General features: G+C 38.9%; 1 protein-coding gene across 7 annotated transcripts in view; it reads left to right on the top strand.

Annotated features, from left to right (window-relative positions):
• LCLAT1 (lysocardiolipin acyltransferase 1) overlaps positions 1-25,892 on the top strand; it is a 214,305-nt gene that overhangs the window by 132,279 nt on the left and 56,134 nt on the right. Inside the window, exon 7 of one of the 7 annotated variants that reach the window (XM_033425222.2) lies at positions 4,346-5,175. The exons of the other annotated variants lie outside the window; for them this stretch is intronic. Within the exon in view, the coding sequence (XP_033281113.1) occupies positions 4,346-4,467 (122 nt within the window). The 3' untranslated portion in view covers positions 4,468-5,175. Of the gene's footprint in view, positions 1-4,345; positions 5,176-25,892 lie in introns of those variants that run through there. 7 annotated transcript variants of the gene reach the window in all.

Here is a 25,892-nt window from a genome sequence, read left to right as displayed (position 1 = left end):
AGGATTTGATTTGCTAAAGATCTGGGAGAGTACAGTCGGGCTTGGAGATCCAGTGTTGGAGACTGCCCTGACTGGAACCCAAAGTTCATCCTTTTAAGTGGTAAGAGCTAAAGTTAGAGAGGTAGTCTTGGTTGTTGTGAAGTCTCACTTCTAACAAAGTGAAAAATAAAAGGAGTCAGAAATGGTGGGAGTTGTGAAGGTAGTATTTAGGACTATAAATATTCTGGGACTGGTGAGTAAATTGTTCCCTTCTTAGTATTCTAAGAGTTGATTATCTTCCTAAGCAGTTTACTACTTGTTCTCAGATAAAATAAGATCTGTTGGCTTTCCATCACCATAGTCATCCCAAAATAGTCTTTTATTTTGAGATTTCTGTATTAATTATGTTCAATTTAAAGGAAGACTCAGTAAAAGTAATTGCATCTCATGTTTTTTTTACATCTCTTTTGATCCATGAGTGAGGTATTTGCAGAACTGTATGATGGCATATAGTAGGAAAAAAGTATGATTCATCCTAATTACAAAGCTGTTTCCTAAGAAAGAATCATTGGAGAAATATCTTATTTGTGTTTTTACAAATGGTTTTGACTTAAAAAAATCTTGCCTTTTCTGTGTATGGCTGTAAATGGCCATAATTTTATATTGCAGTTTTTTTGTGTGTGTGGGACCATTTACTTAGTGCCTGTCACCCCTAGTGATCTACAGAGTTAGCCATAAAATCTAAGCCCCATCCCCTAATACCTACCCCAAACTTTAATAGCTGTGCCTTAAACCATGTTTTTAACGTTCAAAACCCAGATAGGGAGTCCCTTGATATGTATTGACAAATATTGGTTTCATCTAAATCAATCTTTTTCAGCAGTAGTTGGCCAATTTGCAAGGTTCAATACTCGTGGACTTTGATGGATTCATTTTCTAAAACATTAGCAACTTATCTGAAATTCTAGGTGCCAATAGAATCTTTGGATATAAAGCCTTAGAAGAATCCTCTGGGTACAACACTAGGATGTATTTGTTGACCTTAGAGAGAGTAGTTTCACAGGAATGGGGGTGCCAGAAACCAGATGTGAGTGGAGTGCAGATTGATGTGAGTGAGTGGAGACAGCAAGTTTACATGCTTCCTACAGGGAATTTGCTGATAAAGGAGAAGAGAGAGCTGGAGCAGTCAACAGAAGGGGAAGCCACATCAAGGATACTAGGGGAGTTGAGTGTTTTTAAAGGCTGAGAAAACTTAATAGAGGAAAAGCTGGAAGAGAAATGGATGAATGATGGAGCAAATTTTCTGAGAAATCAGGAGGGGTTAGGAACAGAAACAAACTTAAGGGGATTCCTCATTTTCTAAGGCAGGAAGCAAGGCTGAACTTGAATATATATTTTGGTTTGGGGAGTAAAGGGTGAGAAAGTGAGGGGTGCTCTGATGAAAGGCTCTTCTATCAGGTCAGAGGTTAGGTGGTAATGTGATGATTATGGTAGGGAGGGGAGGGGAGAGAGGTGAATAATGAGAGTTTGGAATAGTTGCTGTGGAAAATGAGAAAAGGAAGCTGATAAAAACAATAAAAAGCATTGCTGAGCTCTCCGACCTCGTGCTACAGGCCCAATCTAACTTCCCACTGTAGCTTTAAACTCCATCCAAAGTGGAGACTCACTTTGCCCTGCACTGACCTCACTCCTTCTCTTCACCTTCTGCAACCGTCTTATGTCTTCTGCCTTTCTTCAAACCTACCTGTTCTCTTATGCCCAGCTCAGGTAGATCATTTCTTGACCTCTTCAGCTGGCAGTGCTATCTATCCCCCTCCAGTCTTCTACAACAGCTGAACCACTCTTAAGAATTGTGTAATTTGCAAATATATTTTATCTTCTTTCCTAGATTGTAGGTTCCTTTGGGGTAAGAATCATGAGTTTGTCAGTGTCTCTGTTTCTCTTTCTCTCTCTGCCTAGGGCAGTGCTCCTGTGTTGTTCAGTAAAAGTGAATGAATAAATTAATGAATGAAGTAAATCCACCAAATTATATAAGAGTGGTGGATGGACCTCTCTATGAACCAGTTCATTTTATTTTGTACTTTAATTAGCTCCTTTGTGGGTGGGTATCTAAAGTGTTGGCCCACACAAATTTAAGACATAGCTAAGTTAGCTAACAGATATAACTAGTCATTTATTGTGTATTAATTAGGAGGATACTGTTGTGGCTTATTGTTAAAGTAAAACTCAGTATTTAGATCCTAATTAATTTGTATTACAGAATTTTATTTGGTATTATTCATTTGAGGAGCTAAACCAGAAGTTTCTCAGATGCTTCTAATTGCCTCTTTTGCCATATGGATATAGAAGTACAAATCGCAATCACAATTCAAATTCCATTTTTATAAACTCCAAGATCATAGGCTTCATTGTTTCATTGAAGTGCAGTAAAAAGTAGTCTTCTGCATCACCACAGCAATAGCAGCATTCCCTACCTGATTGCCATTGCCCCTACCCAAGGCCCAGCAAGTACATACTTGAATTTTTTCCTTATTTCAGCGATACTGGTCCATCCATTTAGATCCAGGTTTTCCTACCTCAACCCCAGCACAGTATCTCGCAAGATACTGCTAAAATGTCACACTCTCACCTTGGGGAAGGGTGGTCAGAACAGATAAAACCTTCAAATTCTAGGTCTGTCTGGGGACATTGTCCAGAGTAGGCCAATGTATTATCAAGTGAAGTGAATATAATGCAGAGGAAGGAGGAAAGGAAATCTTGCCGAAAACTGCCATCATTTCTGTGCCAGTGTCTGCCTATAATGTTAAATTTCCACTCATTGGATTTTTCAGGCTCCTAGGTATTGGTGTACATACCGTATCTGGTGTTTTCTTTGGATAATCACTCAGGATTTTAACTTTGTTTTAGTTTTGTTTTTTTCCCTGCTGAAATATTACATAGAGATATTTGAAATGGGCAAGAAGATGAGAGAAAAAGGATCACTACTAGTTTTGGCCATCTCGTCCATGAAGCTTCCTGCTTCTATCAGCTAGAAATAGTCTCTCCCTTCCCTGAATTTATGTAGCCATTTAACTGTACTTGTATTAAGACAACTCAGTTTTAGCCAGATATGGAAGCAACCTAAGTATCCATCAGCAGATGAATGGATAAAGAAGATGTGGCGCGCACACACACACACTCCCTCCCTCTCTCTCCCTCTCTCTCTCTCTCTCTCTCTCTCTCTCACACACACACACACACACACACACACACACACAATGGAATACTACTCAGCCATAGAAAGAACGAAATAATGCCATTTGCAGCAACGTGGATGCAACTAGAGATTACCATACTAAGTGAAGTCAGAAAGAGAAAGCTGAATACCATATGATATGACTTACATGTGGAATCTAAAACATGACACAAATGAACCTATGAAACAGAAACAGAATCATGGACATAGAGGACAGACTTGTGGTTGCCAAGGGGGAGGGGGTTGGGGGAAGGATGGAGTGGGAGGCTGGGGTTAGCAGATGTAAGCTATTATACAATATATGGAATGGATAAACAACAAGGTCCTACTGTACAGCACAGGAAACTATATTCAATATCCTATGATAAACCATAATGGAAAAGAATATATAAAGAATGCATATATATGTATAACTGAATCACTTTGCTGTACAGCAGTAATTAACACAACATTGTAAATCAACTATACTTCGATTTAAAAAGAAAGAAATTTTGCCATTTACAACAACATGGGTGGGTCTGGAGGATATTATGCTCAGTGAAATAAGTCAGACAGAGAGGGACAGATCCTGTATGTTTTCACTGATATGTGGAATCTAAAAAACAAAACGAATGAATATAATACAAACAGACTCATAGATGCAGGGAACAAACTAGTGGTTATCTGTGGGTGACTAGTGGTAGGGGTAGGGAAAGATGGGGAAGGTGATTAAGAGGTGTAACTTAGGTGTAAAATAAATAAGATATAAGAATATATTGTACAACACAGGGAATATAGCCAAAATTTTATAATAATTTTAAATGGAATAAGTCTATAAAGATATCAAATCACTATATTGTACACCTGAAACTAATGTAACACTGTAAATCAACTCTACTTCAGTTTAAAAAAAGATGCCCCAGTTTGTGTTGCAGTTGCATACATGAACCTCACTTTTCTACACTGTTAGCCTGTTGCCTACTCTGCTCTTGCTCCCCTTTTTTCCCAGCCCTCAATACATATAACCAAAAACAGCTTTGTTGTTTCAGTTGTTAATTATACTGGTTAGCTGATTCATATCTAGAATGGCTTATTTTTAAGAGGGCTTCTTGGTGACTTTAATGAATCCATTCAGGATATCATGTTTTGTAGGTGCAGATGCCACAGTCTTAAAGAAGGTTAAAGAAGATCACTGCTTTCATAGTGTAGAGATTGATGGCATATGGCTACACTCTGACAGTATTCTAGAAGGTTCTCTGGATTTCTCCTTGTAATTGTCTGGTTAATTATTGTCTAAAATTGGTCATAGTTGATGATGCAGCCTAAGGAAAGAAAAAATCTTTCAGTGATGACAATTAGTCTGACTTTTTTCTGCTTTAAGGTTCCTAGACCTCTGTAATGATTAGAATCCATAAGAACTGGGAAAGCTATTCTAGAGCCTGATATTAAGGTCTTGTGTCTTCATTGAGGTCCTTTGCTTCTGAAGCACATCATGAAGTATCAGTGATCTTTCTTTCGAACAACGTTTCTTGATGCCCATGGGAAAGGAAGAACCAATCGCTGTCCTGATAAGGAACCAACATCACTGTATTTTAAAAACTCTAGGCTTCCTTAAATGACATAAATAAAGGTAAAGTGTTAGATATAAGAGTGACTTTGTAACAGCCAAGTTACAATCTCTGTAAGAGAAATATGAGCTAAATAAGAGAAATTACCTCAGTCATCTGTGGGGTGGCTACATTCCTGTTGCCCGCTCAAGTGAAAGCAATTCCTTGTCACCTCTTACTACCTTATGATGTTCTTAATTCACCTCTGACTTAATGCACCTTGGAGTTCAAAAAAATTGTTTTTGATTCTTTTTTGAGCCTTTTGTGTCTAAATACAGCAACTTTTACTCCTCGCACATATCAGTCAATCCATCTCTCCATTCTCTGCCTCAGCCTTCATTTCAGTGTAGAGAGGAGACTTAGCACCTGGCTTAGCCTTCCACTCCATCCCTGGTCCAGCCATCCTCGTAGGTAATTTCATGTATATGATGACACATTGAGCTCAGTTTCTTGATCTCCCCTTATCCATGCTGCTTCATACTTTGAATTTTGTCTTCTGGATTTGCTCTACCTGTTAAATATTAAATTTAAACATCTCATTCTCTGATGACAGTCTCATATTACAACTGTTGGTAAGTTATTCCCCCTGTAGCTGTTCTTTACTCTCGTGAAGATCTCTCTTCCCTAAATGCCTTTATTCTTTTTCCCTATTCATAATCATTCACCTGCCTGCACTCTTTTCTCCAGTCCCAGTTATACTCTGTGGCCCATCCTTTAAACCATATTCTTGCCGGTATCCTCAGCACCTGAGCCTAGTGCCCACTCCTGGTAGAGGTGCAGTCCTGGGTCTCGCCAGCTGACTGCCTTTGCTCTACCTGCACTGGCTTTGAGCTCCACTGGAGAAAATCCCCCAAAGCATTCAGATTACTGCCAAAATAAATTCTTTGTTGCTGTATTAGTTTTCTAGGGCTGCTGTAACAAATTACCACAAACTGGGTTGGCTTAAAACAATAGAAACTTATTCTCTTACGGTCTGGAAGTTAGAAGCCTGAAATCAATGTGTCAGCAGGCACGCTCCCTCTGAAGTCTCTAGGGAAGAATCCTTTCTTGACTCTTCTGGCTTCTAGTGGTTGCCAACAATCCTTGGCATTCCTTGGCTTGTGGCAACATAACTCCAATCTCTGCCTCTGTCTTCATGTGGCCTTCTTCCCTGGGTCTGTCTTCTTCTTACAAGGATCCACTCATCTTGGATTTAGCTCCCGGCCTAATTCAGTACAGCCTTATCACAGTTTAACTAATTACATTTGCAAAGACCCTATTTCCAAATAAGATTACATTCTGAGGTTCCAGTGGACATGGATTTGTGGGGTGGTGGGCGGCGGTGGAGATGGACACTCTCCAACCCCGTATAGTTGCGGATCTCCAAAGAACCCTCAGTGCTGGCTGTTTTTCTGTATTTTCCTGGCCAGTTTTCCTATTCTCTGCAGTAGCAATTTTAAGCCTCCCCTGCCCATCTTCAACACTCCAGCGCCCATCCTCCTGCCCCCATTTCTTTGGCAAAGAAATCAGACACCATCAAACCAGAACTCCCTTCTCTTTCTTCCCTCAGACCTACAGATTAGCTGAATCTATACTCATTGCTTCCTGTTGTAATGAAAGAGCTCATCCTCCTGTCTAAAATTTCATTTCATTTTTTTCCATCTCCACAATGTATCCCATAGCCTTCTGCCCCCTCAGGAAACTTCAATTTAAACTCTGTCCCCTTTCTTTACCATAGCTTTAAACTTGAACTTACTAATGGTTCCTGTCTTCAGCATTTAATGTCATTCAGATGTCTTCAGTCTTTAAAAAGAAAAAGGAAAAAACTGCACAATTGCACAACACTTTTCAATCCCTGCCCCTAGTCCAACTTTCCCTCTACCTCTTTCTTCCCTTCAGATATAAGCTTCTTAGAAGAGCTGGGGACACTGTCACTACGGCCTCACCCCTAATGGCTTCATGAGCTCTGTAGTCAGTCTCCCACCCCCGTGTCCCACTGAACTGGAACTGTCTCCCGTGTCGTAAAACCCAGATCTTGTCCCTTTTTGCCCCATCACCAACACTTGACCCTGATGGACATTTCCTTCTTCTAGAAACATTCCCTGCCTTGAGGGTAGTTTAGGGAGAATTGGGGGCCAGGATAAACTAGATAGAACTAGAAGACTTCTGAGATCTCCCTCAATTCTAGGAAGCTGATGATTTTCTGAGATTTCAAGAATCTTCAGTTCTTTTTGTTTATAAAACTTCTTGGCAATTTGTGGTTATTTAAACATGGTAGTGCTTTAAAAAAAAAATAACGTTGACTACAGAATGCAACATCTTTCTCATGCGGTTACTGTAATTTCAAAGAGATTATTTTTAGTAACTGTATTTGTTATTATAAAATTTCTCAGAAATAGAAAACCCATTAGGGAAACTTTAAATAGAAACTGGCTGTACTGAATTTAAAATTCTAAGATTCAAAGATACAGACTCTGAGGCATTAAGTTATCTTTTGACGTTCTGAAGCCTGAAATGTCCTCTTGTAAGAATATAAGGTGTTTATATGTATAAAAACAGGCTTCTTATCTAATTTAATTTTACAGAGAGTAGGATGACAAATAATATAAGAGAAAATGGAAACTAAATGGTATGAGTTAAAACTTGAAGTTTATAATCTCCTCCCTTTCCTAACAATATCTATAGTATGAAGAACTCAGCTGTTTACAGCAAAGTTTTTTTTTTGGAACAGTTCTCCCTTTAGACAAATAGTTTGACTCTTGATTTGAATTAAATCAAGTTGCTCCACTTGATTTTAATTCAAGAACAATGTTTAAAAGATAATTCCAAACGTCCCCAAGTCTTCCTGGCCTAAAGATGCAGATGAGTTTGGGTTAATATCAAAAAGTCCCATCTTGGAGCCCCTCCTGCATGGCTGCTGAACCTCATCGTCTCTGTCCAAGTGTCTACCAAGAATTTCCAAGTCTTGCTGTCTCATGGGCTCTGACCTTCTGGTAGAAGTTCTCCCTGCAGTCCATGGGCATGAGACACTGTGTTACTGCCTTGGGCATGGCCGCATGTCTCCCCAAGTTGCCAGCTCCCCAAGGGCCAGGCAGCCCTGTATTCTCTCATCCTGACAGAAGTCCCTCTAGGAAGGAGTTCCTTGAACTTTTAATCAGAATCTTCTCTTTCCCTGGGACTCAGTCCTTGGGGAAAAGCACCTTGCCCTCCTCTTCTGCCCTCCTTTTTACCAGTTTCTGCTCCTGTGTCTGGGCCCCAGACATCCTCCTAAGAGGGTCTCTTTACTCTGCCCTACCATTTATGCACATAGAGGTGGGGAGGGGGCAGGAAAGCGGATGCAAAGTCATATGGAGTTGCTGGTACAGCTGTTGGGAGCCAGAGCTCCGGGATTCTGAGGCTTCAGACTTTCCCCTTACCTTTCAGTCTCTGCCCCTTCCCCCTCAATTTTGTCCAGCTGTAGCAAATTAATAAAACATCCAATGAAAGCCAGTCAAAACTTTTAGAAGTCTTCAAAAGTTGTTAAAATGTTTTCCTTTCCAATCTGAATTGCTACAAACTTGATAGTTAAACAAGATTTTGATAAACAGTACATTTTGTAAATTCTGCAAATTGGTTGTTTAGCAAATTGGCCTGCTTTCCAGTTTATCAGATATTAAATCTCAGTTAGGTTCACTTGGAACTTCCTACTGCCATAGCCCTTTCATGACAGTGAACTTCAGAACACTTAAAAAAACATTATGTCTTCAAATTCCACATTTAGTTTTATTGAGAACAAAATGTTGTCATCTCTCTGGGGTTTATAGTTGGTGTATGCAACACAGTACCAAGAGGTCTTCTAGGATATCACGTTCTTTGCAACAGAGCTGGGTGCTGACCTTGCTTTTATTTATTTTTAATTGGATGAATTGAGGAAGGGGTGGTACTGGAATCTGTATTTATCCTAAGCCTGGAGAATCACTGTGAGGGGTGCCATGTTGAGGAGAAAAAAGTAGAGAAAGGGGATAGTGTATTGCCAGCTACTAAAGATTTAAATTAAGACATACAGCTGAATAAGATTATATTTTTCTCCTGTTCACCTAATTCCCAAATTATAAAACTATTGAAATTGGATGTCTGTTCTTTAAGCACTAGTATTATTAGAGTGAATTAAGTTTATGTATTACACTGTAGAAATGAAAGCAACAAAACAAACCACAGATTTGTATACCCGTAGATAGATAAACTGTAAATAAAAGCTATTTTATTTTTGTTATTCAAAGCATATCAGTGTATCCTACTATAAAGGGATGAACTTCCACCCACTGGTTTTGTAGTTCCCTTTGGGTCTGCTATTGATTGTACAAGCTTTTTGTCTTTGACGAATGTTTAGCAACAGGCAAGGATGCTTTCTGGCTGTTTGTCCAGCATTTGAGAAGGATCCCTTGGAATAAATCCCAGCATCCAAGAGGTGATTCAGTCTAAGTTCTTCTGCCTTCTGTATGGCCTTTTCCATTTTATTTTATTGAATTGTTTGTTTTGAAACAGGGATGATAATTATGTTTCCTCATGGTGAGAGTTCAAGGACATCCACCTTCAGCTCTGCCCTTCTGGTGTATTTGATTTCACTCATATAGTCATTCTATTCCTAGAGTATCCAGAGAAGATTCTTGGAACCTGATTTGTCTATAAGAATTCTGGATGCTTCTGCTTAGGAAGAGCCTTCATCCAAACTCCTAGTAATTCTAGAATATTTGTGGGTGAAGAAGATGTGGCTTAAAACATCACTTAAAATAGTTTTTGTCGGCTATTCACTTTAAGCTTCTACCACTGATCTTAAAATACTCTAACTAGGGCTTTTGAGAGATTGCTTTTTAGATAGGAAAAAAGGTAGTTGCTTAGGTATCTGTTAGCTGAAACAGTTTTATAGGTGGCAAGGAAATCACTTGACTTCTAAAAAGAAGTGAAGAATGCCTTAGAAAGAATAAGATTTGATTTGCCCTACCAAGAAGCAATAAATCTATTTATTAGCCATTCAGTGTGATGGTGGATCTAATATATATTCTGGGAGTGATGAGGCATGGCTCCTACACAGCAGAGGGAAAATAATAGGCAAATTACAAATTTGGAATGGAAATTTGACATTAAAACAGATCATCTTATGTTTCACTGCTTGAAACTCAGAGTTTTGGGAACTAATTATCTAGCAGCAGGTAGTAACATGGGAATGTTAAAAATACATAGAAAACTCAGATACTTGAGCATGCAAAAGGGCCAGGTCAGTGTATTTTTACACAAATAAAACAAGTTCAAGGTTGCCAAATATCATACTAAAACAAGAAAGAACGGTAAGTACCTATAAACCAACAAGGATGTGCCTAACTAAGGCTCATTCACGTGCCAGCCATTACTTTTCCAGATATCACTAATGAAATACACTGTATGATTTGTAACATCAAAGCATGCTGTGATGATACAAGTTTAATGTTCTAAAATGTTCTCTTCTTTTCAGTCCTTTAACTTAGAGGTAAATTTGGGTAGCTGATATGCAGTTTGCTTTGCATTTGTCAATCAGCAGATAAAAGGGTGCTACTTTCACAGGTTAGGGCATTGTAAAAACAGTTTGTATAACTAAAATTGTGTGTATTACAACTATAGAAGAAAAAAATGTTACTTTTCCAAACTAGAGTGTGATGATCAACCTGCTAAACTATCCTCATCACATTTGTAAAATGAAGATATCTGCCTTTTAGGATTATTGTCAGCAACAAATGACATAATCTCTGTAAAGAATTTAGCTCAGTACTTGGGCCACACTTATGTGTTCCATAAACACATCATAATTATTACTAATTAGCCATTCAGGTACAGATTGCAGCACCTGAGCTTTGAGTTTAGCATTGAATTCAGAAGTAGACTATTTATGTTGCATCCTTTAAGGTGAAAACATGAAAGTCTTTTTGGAACTTTTTTTTTTTTTTTTTGCGGTACGTGGGCCTCTCACTGTTGTGGCCTCTCCCATTGCGGAGCACAGGCTCCGGACGCGCAGGCTCAGCGGCCATGGCTCACAGGCCCAGCGGCCATGGCTCACAGGCCCAGCCACTCCACGGCATGTGGGATCTTCCCGAACCGGGGCACGAACCCGTGTCCCCTGCATCGGCAGGCAGACTCTCAACCACTGCACCACCAGGGAAGCCCCACCCATTTCTTAGTACTGAATTCCTCCCATCTTTTATCTATTTTCTTTTAGGTACTTTCCTGTAATATATTATTACTGGTGTACAGCAAGCTCTCCTGACCTTCTTCCTTCTTGTCTGGTTTCCTATTCCTTGTCTTTTTCTTAGGCCCACTCTCTTCCTGATTCTTAGAGTAGACCCAGAATTTTTCTTCTCTTAAGTTTTCATCATTCATTCCAATCACTGTTGTATTGAGTACAGTTATGTGCCAGCTCTAACTTGCGCTACACTGGTACCTCCCCCTTATCTTCATTCTGCTAAACTTGAATTCTCAGTGCCTCCTGAACACATTGTGCTCATGCTCAGCTGGAACATTTGCCCTTGTTTGCAATGCCGTTCTTACCCGTCCATCAAGACTCAGCTACTCTCAGCTTTTGCTGACCTTAATAAGGTACATTTAAAAATAATATGTTAGGAAGGTTTATTTATATCAAGGTGATATTTATACTAGTGTTTTCAAATAATAGGCCTGCATAGTTTTCCAGAAGAGAGCCTGAATTTTGGGATTCTAAGTTTGAATATGGTATGCTATCACTTTTCAAATATTTTTACTACATGCCAAGAACTGTTGTAGTATTTCTGGGCGATTTTTCAACACTAAAGTTCCTCTGTGAGTGAAGATAATTATTGAAGTGGTAAAACAACCAAAGCAGAACACTAACTTTACTTCAGTATATTATTTCTTTTGGTTAAAGACCAATAAGACCAAGATTGTGGGTTTAATCCCATGTGGGCCAGTTAACTTCCCACCAACAAATACTTTTCAGTATTCACATGAATATGACTAGTTTAGCACAAACCCATTTATCATGGTCAGTGCTGCAAGCTTCATATTCCAAGGTTAGCACATGCAGAAAATAATACATTTTAATGGAAGCATTTAAGTTATTTGGCAAGGTTTCTGTTTGCTTTTTTTTTTCAGTGCAATGCCAAAAACATACCAACAAAGTGAAATAAACATTGCATGTAAGTTCTTTATAAATAGTATAATTCAGTTGGTGTATCATATAAATAAAAAATTCAAAAATGCAGAAGAAAGGAATAGCATAAATTTGGGAACAAGACAGACTTGGGGCCAACTCCAACAGTGGGCTATTAGGGCGAATATAGTGATGGGGCGGATGGGGCAGCTCGTTAGGTTGGGATCCACCCAGCTTCCTTCTCAAAAGGCTTTCCAGTGCTAGGCTGCAGTAGTTAGATTTAATCAAGTAGACAAATAGAAAACCCATAGGGTTTTTACCAGGAAATAATGGGCTGATAAGTGTGTACGAGAGAGATTATCTTTGCAGCTATGTTAACAGTACAGCAGAGTAGATTACTGAGCTTTTAAAACGACAAACACTTTCTGCTACCGTGGATCGTACTGGATCTTACCAGCAGCTTGGAAAATGCCCCTCAGAAGAGTGTATAGTTCATTCCTTCTGCACTAGAAAACCAGGTCCAGTATTTGAACCCCAAGAGATACCTTCTCAAGGCTCTCTTTAATTCATGAAGCCAGCCTTTAGGAAAATGGCTAAAGAGGTGAGGCTTCTGTTAGAGGCTCACCTCTTCCCTTCTGTGCTCCTCATCCTGGACTGAGATCCTGCTCATCTTCCACCATCTTAGGCTTCTACCTGGACACACAGGCATTAGGGGATTGTTCTAAACTCTGGACTTGTCCAAAATCATTAGTTCTGTGTCTCATTTAAGAGCTTTTCACAACCTGTTAGTCTAATCAGTTGTTTCTCCCGAATGCCTTTCTTTTTCTTCCTTTCTATGTATCATGCACATTCAGTAACGGAGAGCTTTTGTTTTAATGATCTGAAATACAGGAGTGATTCTAATGGCGGAAAGCTTAAGCACCATGGCCATCTACTTGGGAGGCTTTGTGGGCACACTGATCCTTGAATGGTGCTCTTTCAATCACATTAACTCAGCCCTTGTTTCCCATCCCTTGTCTTTAGATTGATCACATTTAAATTTAGAGGAAGATGAGATCTCTAGAAATGGAGACTACAACTTTCTTTCCGAGACAGTAAAACATAATAACTTAGAACATTTCAATGAGGAAGGAATTGAGCTAGAATCATAATTCCATGTCTTCCTAGCTGTGTGACCTTGCTGATTTATTTAACATTTTATTAGTAAATGAGGGTCATAAAGCTTTACCTAACACACTGTGCTGCTTCAGTGAAATAAAATATATATAAGAAGCTTAGCACTAACATATAATGCAAATTATATAAGAAACAAAATACGTAAGAAATAGTATCTGACACAGAGTAAACACTCAAAAAACTATTTCCTGAAAGTTGTAGTCTTTGGTACAGGGAGTAAATCATCAAAGAAATTATTCAAGAAATGATCCCAGATTTTTCTAGAAAGATGAATGTCTAGATTGAGAGAGCCCAGTGAGTGCGCAAGATAATGAAAGGAAAACACCTACCACAAATCATAATCATTATTAAATTTCAGAATACCAGCAACAAAACAAATATCCTAAAAGCTTCGAAAGAGGGGAAATAACATTCAAAAGATCAAAAATTAGAATGGCATCACAATTGCCCAAAGCAACACTGGTAGAAAAAATAGAGAAAGTCCTTTAATCTTTTGGAGGAAAATCGTTTCCAACTAAGAATTCTGAATATAGCTGAATTCTCCATCAAGTGTGAGGACAGAATAGGTGTTGTCAAAAATTTAATATCTCAAAGTTTACCTCTCATGCACCTTTCTTAGGGTGTTAAGGGAGGATGAATTCTAACAAAATAAAGAAGTAAACCAAAAAAGATAAAGATAGAAGATTCAGGAAACAAGGAAAACAGCCTAGGAAGGGAATCCCCAGGATGATGGTGAAGGAAGATCCAGGATGGTAGCTGCACAGCAGACCTTGAAGACTACAGTCCTGATCAAAGCAGAAGCATGGAGGGTTCCACGAAGAACGTCTCCAAGAGGATGAAACTGATAGACTGCCTGGTGTGTGTGAATGGAAGGAGATTTGTACTTCTGGCTAAGTTTGGGGATGAACTAATGGCAGGTCTCTAGAAAATTAAGCAAAGGGAAAAATAAGGCCGTTATTAACTCCAGGGAAAATGATTAGTAGCACAGGAAAAAAATGTAATAGTTACTATACAACTACATTGTGAATATCTGCCTTGTTTTTTAAAGTAAACACCATTGACCTTATCAATATTATGATATAACTGTATTAGGGCCATGGAGGAAGGGAGGAATGGGGAGAAATGCTACAAGAAATGCTACAAAAATCCTCATTTTTCATAGTAGGAAGTTGATAGATAACAGGAAAAATATTAAAAAACTTAGGAAATATCAGCATAGGCATTTTACGTAGCTATATGGAGGTAAACATGAGAATAAACAGCTTAAAATGTTTGAAATGATTATCTTTGGGGAGTGGCATTACAGGTTAGGGAGGAACTGGGCAGGTGATCGCTTTTTATATTGACTAGAAGCCACGATCATTACTAATGCTCATCAGTATGGTTCTCCTCTCACTCCATATGTGTCCAAGCTCCCTTCCAGCTAGTCAGGACCATAGGACCAGCTCCGGCCTAGATAGAGCTGAAGAGGTGTGTGTCGTTTCCGGGCTACAACCCTGCGACAATTCGGATTCTCCTTCCCAGGCCTCAGCAACCCGCAAGGGACAAGGACAGACAGGAGTGTATTCAGTAGTCTGGAAATCTTTCCTCTGTTCTTTAGAATTGTGACTTCTTAGCTTAGAGAAGACTAAGAGAAGATTAGGCAAACTTTTCTGGAGAGGGCCAGATAGTAAACATTGTAGGCTGTGCAGGCCACAGTTTCTTTTGCAACTGCTTATCTCTGCTGTTGTGGTGCAAGTGAATAAGGGTCTGTGTTCCACTAAAACTTTATTTATGGACACTGAAATTTGAATTTGATGACTTTCATGTGTCATAAAATATGTTCTTTCGATTTTTTCCCCAACCATTTAAAAATGAAAAAAACATTCTTAGCTCACAGGCTGCACAAACAGAGGTAGAATTGGCCAACCCCTGCTCTAAATATTCAAAGAATTGTTACTCACAAAAGCTAATAGTGATCTCAGGTGGCCTTGGCCAGCAGCGGCTTGAAGCAGGGTTTCAGTTCCCAGCCAGAGACTGAAGTCAGGCCGGGGCAGTGCGAGCACTGAATCCTAGCCGCTAGACCACCAGGGCCCAGTGGCCAGTGACAAGGCTCTGGCCCTTCAGCTTTGCAGAAAAGAATTCCCACAACGATGGAAAGTAGTGAAACATGTAAAGTGTTTATTAGGAGGAAAAAGAGTACAGTATGTGGGGAAAGGCACACGGGCAGACTCAGAGAGAGAGTAGTGCCCTCGTGGTAGTTTCAGTCACTTATATGGGGCATTTCTTCCGGGTTTCCTTTGGCCAGTCATTTTGATTTACCTGGTTCTGAGTCTGTATTTGGTATATCTCAGGATCCTCCCGTGTGTGTCCATGCATCTCTCAGCCAAGACGGATTACAGCGAAGAGGCCTATGGGTAGCCTTGACATCACTCCCCTTTTGACCTCCATGGAGCTTTCTAGTCGGCAAGGTCTCCTTGACTTTGAGAATGAGAAATATATGGTCTCTTATCTGGGCAGGGCCCAGCCTCCTCTCTCAGTTGTCCAGCTATTTTCATCTTGGAGTATTGGTCCACAGGGAATGAACTCCAGCTGTTCACCCTGGGGGGGCCTATCTATCTCCTGACTCAATAGTATCATACTGTTTGTTTTTAGGAGACAGAACTAAAACTGAGAAGTAGGAGTCCACAGGGAATCAATTTCAGTCTCAAATTTCCTCACATAATGAGAGCATTTCTAAAAATTAGAGCTGCCTACAATGAAAAAGGCTGCCCCAAGGTGTCCCTGTGCTTGAAAGTTTCACCCAGAGGTGGGAAGGCCCACTTGGTGTCCATGCACCCCTTTCATTCTTATATTTCATGGCCCTGTAAGAGGATTAAGAGGAATCATTCTGATAAAGCTGTTTTAATGTTTTCCAAAGTACAGTCACTTCCCACTGCTTTTAGGACAGTGCTTAGAAAAAATTAGACTAGAGCGTGTGTGTGAGGGGTGAGGGTGGGGGAGGCCATAAGTATTTTAAATTAAGCATTTGTGGTGCCAGGGTTTGCAAAGACGACTTGCTAGCTTAAACATGTTTGCACACAGCAGTATTTTCTAATTTAAATTCAATCCATCTCCAAACAGCCCTAGCCTAGACTAGCTGAAGGTATAAACTTCATTTTCATCTCATTAGGCCACCTGGAAGCTGCAGTCAGTGAGTAGTCTTGAAGTCAATAGTCTGTCTGCTTCATTAAAATGTTAATTTCATGGCTTTAATTCTCTTTGTAAAATGTACCACTGCAGGACACTATATGCGGATTTATTCTAAAGCAGATCAATTTGCATGTCACATTTTAGTATATTTATTTCTCCAGATTTCTCTGTGTATTGCTATTTTTAGGAATTGCTTTCATGTTTAAAAAAGTGTTTAAACATCTAAGATATTTAAGGCAATTTCAGCCTAGCAAAATTAATTTTTAAATAATTCTGAAAGCTACTTTCCTCATCAGTGACATAAATCCCACTTCTTGGAGTGAAATATACATCCCTTTTTTCCCCCTATGGCTCTGAATCTCCACCTTTAAAGAAAGATTCAATAGCAGTTTTGGTGAACAGTCAGAATGAATCTAGATAGTGCCAGGTAGCAAAATGGATGAGCAAAACCTTTTGTCATATGAAGTCTTCTCAATTATCTTTTATGTTTTGAAAGTGCCAATTTAAATACCAAGTTCACATTTTTACTCCTCAAAATCTTGAGTTCTGACTGATTTCCCACAAGGGAACGTTAATCAAGAGATAACCAAGAGGCTGCTGCTGCACTGACAAAAACTACGGTCCCCCTCGCAGTCAGTGCCCCAAACCAGTAATCAGAATGACTGCACTACACAAATGCAGATGACAGTGCTGTAGGGCCTAGACCCTTGTGGGTATCTTGGACTCTTCCTTACACACATGTGCCAGTACCTTTACATCTTGCTGATTTTCCTCATAACTATTTTCTCCTTTAGGTCTCCCTTGCAGACTTCCTTTCCTTTTCTGATCTCCAATGGAAAGACCATTCCCCAACGTTCTGTCCTCTGCTGTCAGCTCTTTTCTCATTATAGTCTCTCCCTTAGAATATACCTCCATGCTGTGACTACCACTATCATCTGTTTGCTTATGATTCTCAAATTTATGCTTCTGACTAACCTGTCTCCTGAGGTCTGACCTACCTGGATCTCCAGTAGGTAGAGACACTTTATCTAGAAGTGTCTCTATCACCCCAAATATAATATTTCTAATACCAAACTACTTACTTTCTTCTCAGCTTCTCCATTTCTGTTCATCACTGCCACCATTTTTATGTATTCATCAAGCCAGAAGTATTCTGGGAGATGGCCCACAAGGATTTAATGTAGAAACTAGAAGAATAGTTCATCTCTTCCTTTTGATGAATGCCCCAAATTTATCTTGTACTAGGCCCACTGAATAGAGTTAAGTACTTCTTAGCCCAAGCATACCCGTAAGAGTCTCTTCCCATTAACAATGACCCAGTGAAATTACAGTTCTCTCTCAGTCATGTACCTTCAACTTCCACTATGGCCACCATGCAGAGATTTATGTTACTCATCTTTAGGCATGGAGGATGGGGGGTTACTTTGATCAAGAGTTTCCAAATCATTTGAAGTTTTTATTGAAATGAACATAATTCCCAGACAGTCCTGAAATTACTCTGTTCTCAAGCTTCATAAGATAAAAGGTAACTCTAAATAAAATAAAATTCAAAAAAAAAAAGATAAAAGATAGCTCAAGTCATCACCCCAGGGCTATTGGCTGCTTATGGGCTATAAATAGACCTGCCTTAGTGACTTTTTAAAATAGTTTAGCAAGTGGCATTCCACTTTGTGTTTCTTGGATAAGTAGCTCGTGCAACTCTTTTCTCAGCTACATGACTGAGGATCAGGTACAACTGGGCTTATAATTCAGATCCAGTGAGAAAAGCAAGCACCCAATTTTCTGTCCAGTCTTGATACCATCATCACTAATTGTCTCAGGTGACTGGGATATATAAGTCATAAGTTTAAAGCCACGTAAGTTTAAAGTCACTGTTTTAAGATATTATTTAAAATCTCGTATTGATACTTGAATGAAAATGATTATTAACAAGGCTAAGACATTTTTATTAAGCCAGTTATGATAGTTAATTATCACTCACTCAGCAGATATTTATTGAATGTCTATAATGAGACAGCATCGAACTAAGTGCTATATGACATACAAAGACATTGTTAATACTCAGACATTACTCTTGAGGAACCTGTACAATCTAGTAAAATTTCTGACTGAGTTGGTGAGTTAAAAAAAAAAATTGTAAGAACTACAAGATTAAAAGCTTTCTGCTTCCATATAATTCAGAGATCAAGAATGATTTTTCAGGGACACACACACACACACACACACACACACACACACACAAGAGTAGGAACAGCTTAGTTTGACATTGAAACCGACTTTGACCTTGGAGCTCGGGGCAGGATACAACATACACACACAGAGTTAAGTGATCTCTAATAAGCTGCATCCACAGCAGTACATGAGAGAAATATACTAAGTCAGCCTTAGAATGACTGAGCTTTTTTTCTAGACTGAAAGATACCAGAATATAAGTTTAGCCTTCATTTTAAATGTGCAAGCTAGCGAGTCTTATTGAATGTATTTTGCTATCAAGTTGCCTTTCCGAACTTCCTCGGTGTGGGCAATATTTTTGTATATATACTATGGTTAAGAAAGGTGGAGGCCAAATCTACAGAGAGATTTGAAGACAGTCAAGTCAGAGAGACCCAAAGTCATACTGTGACTCCAGCTGAGCCAGGTGTAGAGTATTTCTATTTCTTTAGAGAGAAAAGGAAATATTGCCCCAAGAGTCACTGATGGATTTTCATGAGAATGATGGATAGTAGCAGCACCATAGAGATCAAACTACAGACAGAGATGAATGAACCACAAGAGAATATTCATTTATATGGTCATCCTACTCACTTATAAACCTTCAGTTTTCTCTGCTAGGCTGGATGTAAGAGATACTTTACTAAAACGAGGTTTATTCATATTAAGTAGCAAATTTACTCATAACAATGTACATTCACTGGAATAAAAGATAACCTAGGGGCTTCCCTGGTGGCGCAGTGGTTAAAAATCTGCCTGCCAATACAGGAGACACGGGTTCGAGCCCTGGTCCTGGAAGATTCCACATGCCGTGGAGCAGCTAAGCCCATGCGCCACAACTACTGAGCCTGCGCTCTAGAGCCGTGAGCCACAACTACTGAGCTTGTGTGCTACAACTACTGAAGCCTGCGTGCCTAGAGCCTGTGCTCCGCAACAAGAGAAGCCACTGCAATGAGAAGCCTGCTCACCGCGACGAAGAGTAGTGCCCGCTCACCACAACTAGAGAAAGCCCACGCGCAGCAGCAAAGACCCAATGCAGCCAAAAATAAAATAAATAAAAACATTAAAAAGATAACCTAGTTTACCCTAGGAATGTGATAGATCATACCATTTCTCACTTTATTACAGGTCAATGAAGGGAACCATTTTAAAGTTCACATAGGAGCCCCTAATTCTTTCGAATAGAATTAGGTATTCATAATCATACCTAGAAGAGTAATGGAAAACTTTTCCATTTCAGAAACACAGGCAAGAAAATATACCATAGCCCAGTCCTTTTCCATTGGCCACGTTCTCAATTAGAACAGTGTGTTTCTTCCGCTCTGGGTAAATGTTGATTAATTGATGTTTTGTTTGTAATGTGTTTCAGAAATGGAAAGAATTTCAGTTATATTTGCAGTGTAATAAAATTAAGATATTTAAGTTGTCTAAAAGGCTTTTGCTGCCAAACAACTTTTTGAGAGACGTTTAAAAAGGTAATGTAAAGACCAATTATATTTTTCTAGATCTTAACTTTTAAAAATATGCTTATTGAGAATACCAAAGTACAATTTGGGGGCCTGCGCTCCAGTCCTGTTATGAAATGGAAAGAGCTAACTAAAGCTAGGAGGCAGGAAACCTAGCTTCTAAATTTAGTCCTTTTATTCTGCCAAACTCTAAGCTTCGTCCTTGTATTCAGCCAAACTCTAAGCCTCTTTGAAAAATTATTTAATCTCTCTGATCTTCAGTTTACCAAACTGAAAATGAGAAATCCTGAACTGCCTCCCTATATTAAATTCTTGACCCTAACCCCAGGGCTTTAGAATCAGATTGACCTAGGTTAAAACCATCACCTTGTCCCTTACTGGCTTTGTAACCGTGTACAAATTACTTAACCTGGGTCTCAATACCCACTTCACGGGGTTATTGTGAGTATCAAATAAGGTATGAGGAAGTACATAGCCTACTGTTTGCATTTAGTTTCTTTCTTTTATTTTCTTAGGTTTCATAATACAGAGGAATCATTTTTCTAACAGGTACCTGTATGAATAGTAGATCCAAAGCAATGTGGAGAATACAGAGAGAGAAAGACATGCAGCCTGCCCTTGAGTATATAATCTAATCCGAGAAATATGATTTTGACAAAAACAGTTTAAACTAGAAAAATGGTAAGTGCTATAAGAGAAGTTCACAGAAAGAGCTGTGGAATTTAGAGAAGGGAGACAATATATACGTTATCATCAGATCCCAGAGTTCAGATGACTGGGAGAAAATAAAACATAACCTTTGAATGTTATGAGATGTTATCATCTAGTGATAACAACCCACGGTGATGTGTACATTGGAAGTGGATGTTGCCCATCCACGTTGCATCAGTTTGTATTAAAAAGATAGTGGATGTTGATAAGCTTCACTGAGAAGGGAGCATCATCACTTCTGAAGTATTCATGCCAAAATGCATAACGTGGATTAAATCATGAGGAAACATGAGACAAACCAAATTGAGAGACCTTCCAGAAAATAATTGTCAACATTGGTTCCTGGATTGGATCCTGAACCAGAAAAAGGACAACAGTGGAAAAATTGGAAAAGTTTGGGTAAAATTTGATCAACAGATTAGCTAATAGTAAAGTATCAATGTTAATCTGGTTTTATTTATTGTACTATAGTTGTATAAGATACTAACACTTGGGGAGGGTGGGTGAAGTTTACTGGAAGTCATTTTAGTACTTTGCAACATTTTTTATAAACCTAAAATTATTCAAAGTAAAATTTTAGAAAAAGAGAATAGATCCTCATATAAATCCTTTGCAGATGAAGATAGCTCAAGTAAAGATCTGTTTTAGATTCAGATGTGAGAATTAAAGGGGAGCTGAGCTGAGCAGTCACAGCAAAGCTGTTCCTAAATTTTAAAATATTTTGACAGGTTTCAGTTGACTCACAACCCAAAACGAAAACGTTGCACATAAAAACCAGAGATCTAAATAATCGCATCTCAGAATTTGTAGTACTCCAGTTTAGAATAAGGTTTACTGGCCAAGATAAACCATCCCCTCCCCTCCGCCATCCCATGATGTGTATTAAAATTACAGTGTTCCATGGCAGTGGGGATTGAGCTTTAAATCCTGCTTCAAAAATGCTGTTAGCTCTTCCCTTCTAAATTTGCGATTATTTGAGTAGATAGGATAGCTAATTTAGATTCTTTAATTGGGGGGGCCTGATTTGTGTTTTCTACTGTCCATTAATTACTTAAAAGCACTTATTACTTAATGCAGACCTGGGGTTCAGAGAATTGAGTTAATCATACTCCTTAGTTTATAGGACATCGTTGTTGGTCTTGAGCAAAGCTTCTCTTTTGTCTTTATTGTTTTTTATTTATTCCACTTTTTTTCCTGTACCCTACTCCTATTCCTTCCTCCTTCCATAGGTATTCTGATACATGGAATGTGTATCCTTTTGCTTCTATTGTTCCTATAAAATTTTTGGTGTGTTTTGTATTCCTGCATTTTTAAGTTTACACAAATTAGACTGTTTAATATCTCATCGTTTCTTGCTTTTTCACTTAGCATTTTGCTTTTAAAATACATTCATGTTTGTTAACCAAAATTTTAGAAAAGGGGACTTGATTGAAATAAGAAGGTGTTTATGTGAGGTTTATTAGGACTGCAGCCCAGGAGCTACAGATTCAAGAAGCACTTGAATTGTGTTCTGCCAGACTACAAAATGGGGGAGGTTTATAAAGGCAAAAACCACAAGGTTACAGTTACATGAATTGTTTATCGAGAATTATAATTGGAGCTGGCAAGAAGTAAGGATGCTTGTTAAGTAAGGATTGGTTGGGATCCAAAATGGTTGCATAGTTACAGGGAGAGACCTTGAGACCATAGTGGTGCAGCTGGCAGGTGTTGTTCTGAATGTGATTGGTGGTATCCTTGGGTCTTGTACGGTTCAAAGAAAGTTCAAGTTCTCAGTGGTGCAGAGGCATGTCTGAGACCAGATCCTAGTGGCTGCCTGATTCCATTCTTGAATGCCTGAATTATGATTCCTCCATTATAATTTCAGTTTGTCATCATGCTGTTAAACGTGTATCTAATCCTTGGCTTCTGACTGCTGTCTTCTTCGTGGTGTGTCCCTTCCACATCTCAGTTATTGAGGCTCCCAAACACAGACATCCAAGGTAGCCTCCAACTCTCACCATCACAGAAGCACTGCTGTTATGCTCTCTTTTGTAGCCATGTGGTACATGTCTGCGAGTATGAATTGCTGAGGCAGAGGATTAGGTAGCCTTAATTTGACTAGATCCACATTGCTCTCCAAAATGGTTACTCCCCTCTAAACTCACTCTGGCAGTGCTTGAGGGTACCTGTACCCTCTCACTCCTACCAGCATTTGGTATTATCCAGCTTTCTACTTTCTGCCAGTCAGATATGTGTACGGTAGTACCTTATTGGTGTTTTGTTTGCATTTGTCTGATTACAGAGGATTTTCACGTGCCAATTAGGTTTCTGCATTTCCTTTTCTATGTTTATATCTTCTGTTTTCCTATTGAGATTCCTATAGTGACTTATTGATTTGTACTAGTTCTTTTTGTGTTATAGATATTAATCCCTTGTTCAGTTTTAAATATTGCAAATATGTCCTTATTCAATTACATATTCATTGAACAGAAACACTTAATGTAATCAAACTCATGAAAAATTTTTTGCCATATAATTTATGCTCTTGAAGTTTATTTTTAATAAAACCTTTCTTGCCACTTGATCAGAAAAATAGTCTCCATTTTCTTATGTTAAATATATAACTACCTCTTACATTTAAATTTTTGTCATCTCAAGCCCTCCTTTATTTATTTATTTATTTGTTTATTTTTGGCTGTGTTGGGTCTTCGTTGCTGCACGCGGGCTTTTCTGTAGTTGCGATGAGCGGGGGCTACCCTTTGTTGTGGTGCACGGGCTTCTCATTGTGGTGGCTCCTCTTGTTGCGGAGCATGGGCTCTAGGCACACGGGCTTCAGTAGTTGTGGCACATGGGCTCTAGAGTGCAGGCTCAGTAGTTGTGGCGCACAGGCTTAGTTGCTCCGCGGCATGCGGGATCTTCCTGGACCAGGGCTCGAACCCGTGTCCCCTGCATTGGCAGGCGGATTCTTAACCACTGCGGCACCAGGAAAGCGCTCAAGTCCTCCTTTAAATGTGTTGTTGTTGAGGACACAGTTTTATTTTTCTCCAGCACTATGTATTAAGCAACCTGTCATTCCCTCATTGATTTGTGATGTCATCTTTGTTGTACATTAAGTTCCCATATATCCATGAGAATGGCTTTGAACTCTATTCTCTATTGCATTAGTCTTTTCTTTTTTGAGGCATCTGATGTTTGTTGTTCTGTAACTACTTGATTCTTTTAGAATGTAAAATGCCGTTTCTTCTAAATTTCAAGGAATTGGTTCATGCATATGTTAAACCAGAATATTCTTCTTGCTTTCAGAACTGTTTAGGCATTTCAGCCCACAGTGATCTTGTCCTTCTCTGAACTCATAGTACTCATTTTCCATGACACTCACTTTACTTCTCTTTAAAATTTTGTATTAACTTTTATTAATTTCCCTTGTTATTACTTAACTTTTCACATGATTATATCTTATATTTCCACGTCTTTGAGTCTTCCATAGTAGCTGTAGCTAGCACAGGATCTGCAATCGTCATCATAGCCATGATTTACTGAGCACTTACTAGACTTTTCATCAGTACCTTTGATTTGATGGATGTATGTCTTAACTGAATTGTAAGCACATAAGGACAATGACTGACTTAAAGGATGTAGGACAGACATCCAGTTTCTAGATGTACTAATTGAACACAGTCATATCTTCTGCAGCAGGACTTTTTTCCCCCCAATCATTAAACTTTGTGTTACATCTGAATCTCTCCATGTTGAAAAAAAAAGTTTTAATTTACCTATTTTTTCTTTCCCTTTGTATTTTCAGTAATTGCATTTTACTGTTTTCCTTAATGAACCAAGAGAAAAGCAGTTGTGGTAAATAAATCATGTGCAGGGGAAAGCAATATATTATAATTAGGATTCCATTATCATTTAATTAGGCATTCCATTACTGAATTGGTGTCTCTGGCTTCCCCTGGTCTCTAATTCTGAAACAAATTCTTCTTTGTGGACAAATATTAGCCTGTAATAATTAGAGGATTCATCTATGCTAAGGCTTTTTATTAAATCTCTTTCTGATTAAGATAGCTCCCCAAGTACAGACTGATTTAATTTAATATGATTTATCCACTTGTATATCAAGGTCTGGTGGAAAGTGTTTTTAACACCAGAGCATTAGGAATATTAAGATCATCTTTATATTCACAGACCTTTCAGGTATTTAAGACCTTGCTGTTTGAATAGTTCTATAAACCAAGGTCTGATGTCACTGCTAAATTCAAGAATGTCACAAGTGCTGTAACAGCCTGTCATTGAAAACAGGAGACTTAGTCTGTTTCAAATTAAAATACTGACCTTATATATTCTTATGTTCCTTTGGTTTGGGAATCAGTTTTCATCCCAACTAGTTGGTTCACCACATTAAATATGTCTTTTCTGTTTTACCAGAAGTTCAGTTTTAATAGAAACAAGCATTGTAGATAAATACTCTGAAATGAGGGCCTCCACGGACATGAGTGTAACTTGGCCTTTTTTTTTTTAAACTCCTTGGACTTGACCATTATTGCGTCCTCACCCTTTACTTTCTTTCTGCTTTTCCTCTATTTTTCATTGATGGACATTTAATAGATACTGAAATTAATTTTGCTTGGGGTCTTTTTTCTTCTTTCTTAATCAGCTTTCCCCCAACATTCCTCCCTTACTTTATTCAAGTCTGGCCTCACCACTTGCTCTTATAACCTTGTCTAACCCTTTTGTCCAGCTTTTTTTGTTGTTGTTGTTCTTTTAGCCCTTCCTCTTCCCCATTATGTGTGCAAGAGAAAGTTTACATTGCTGTCTCCATGTGAATGTGACTAAAGCTATGTGAATTAACTATATGAAGCCAAAGCATATATTCTCATTTGCTGCAGCCAGAAAAACCCCTGAAAATACTGTCCCTTTTTTGTTATATCAAGAAAGTCCATTATGAAGCAAACTAAATGATGTGTTCTGATCATAATTTAGCTCCAGTTTCTGGAAATCCCAGGGAGGGGAGGGGTGAATGGGTGTGTGTGTTTGTGTGCACACATGTTCTCAGTTGAGTAGGAGAGGGCGGGCGGACCATGAGGGCAGAAGGAAAGGCAGTCCAGCGTCCTGTGACTTCCGAGTTCCCATTTCCTGCCAAGCCCTTTGATTACCAGCTCCCTGAGAGTTGCTGACTCTTCCTTTTCCCTCTCCATCACCCTCCTCTGCCCCTTGTGAACTATTCTGTTTGGAAACAGTGGTTTGGTAGGAACCTGAGTCAGTAGGGC

The sequence above is a fragment of the Orcinus orca genome, chromosome 13 (genome assembly GCF_937001465.1).
Source record: "Orcinus orca chromosome 13, mOrcOrc1.1, whole genome shotgun sequence".
Classification (NCBI taxonomy): domain Eukaryota; kingdom Metazoa; phylum Chordata; class Mammalia; order Artiodactyla; family Delphinidae; genus Orcinus; species Orcinus orca.
This window is presented reverse-complemented; position numbering and strand designations above follow the sequence as displayed.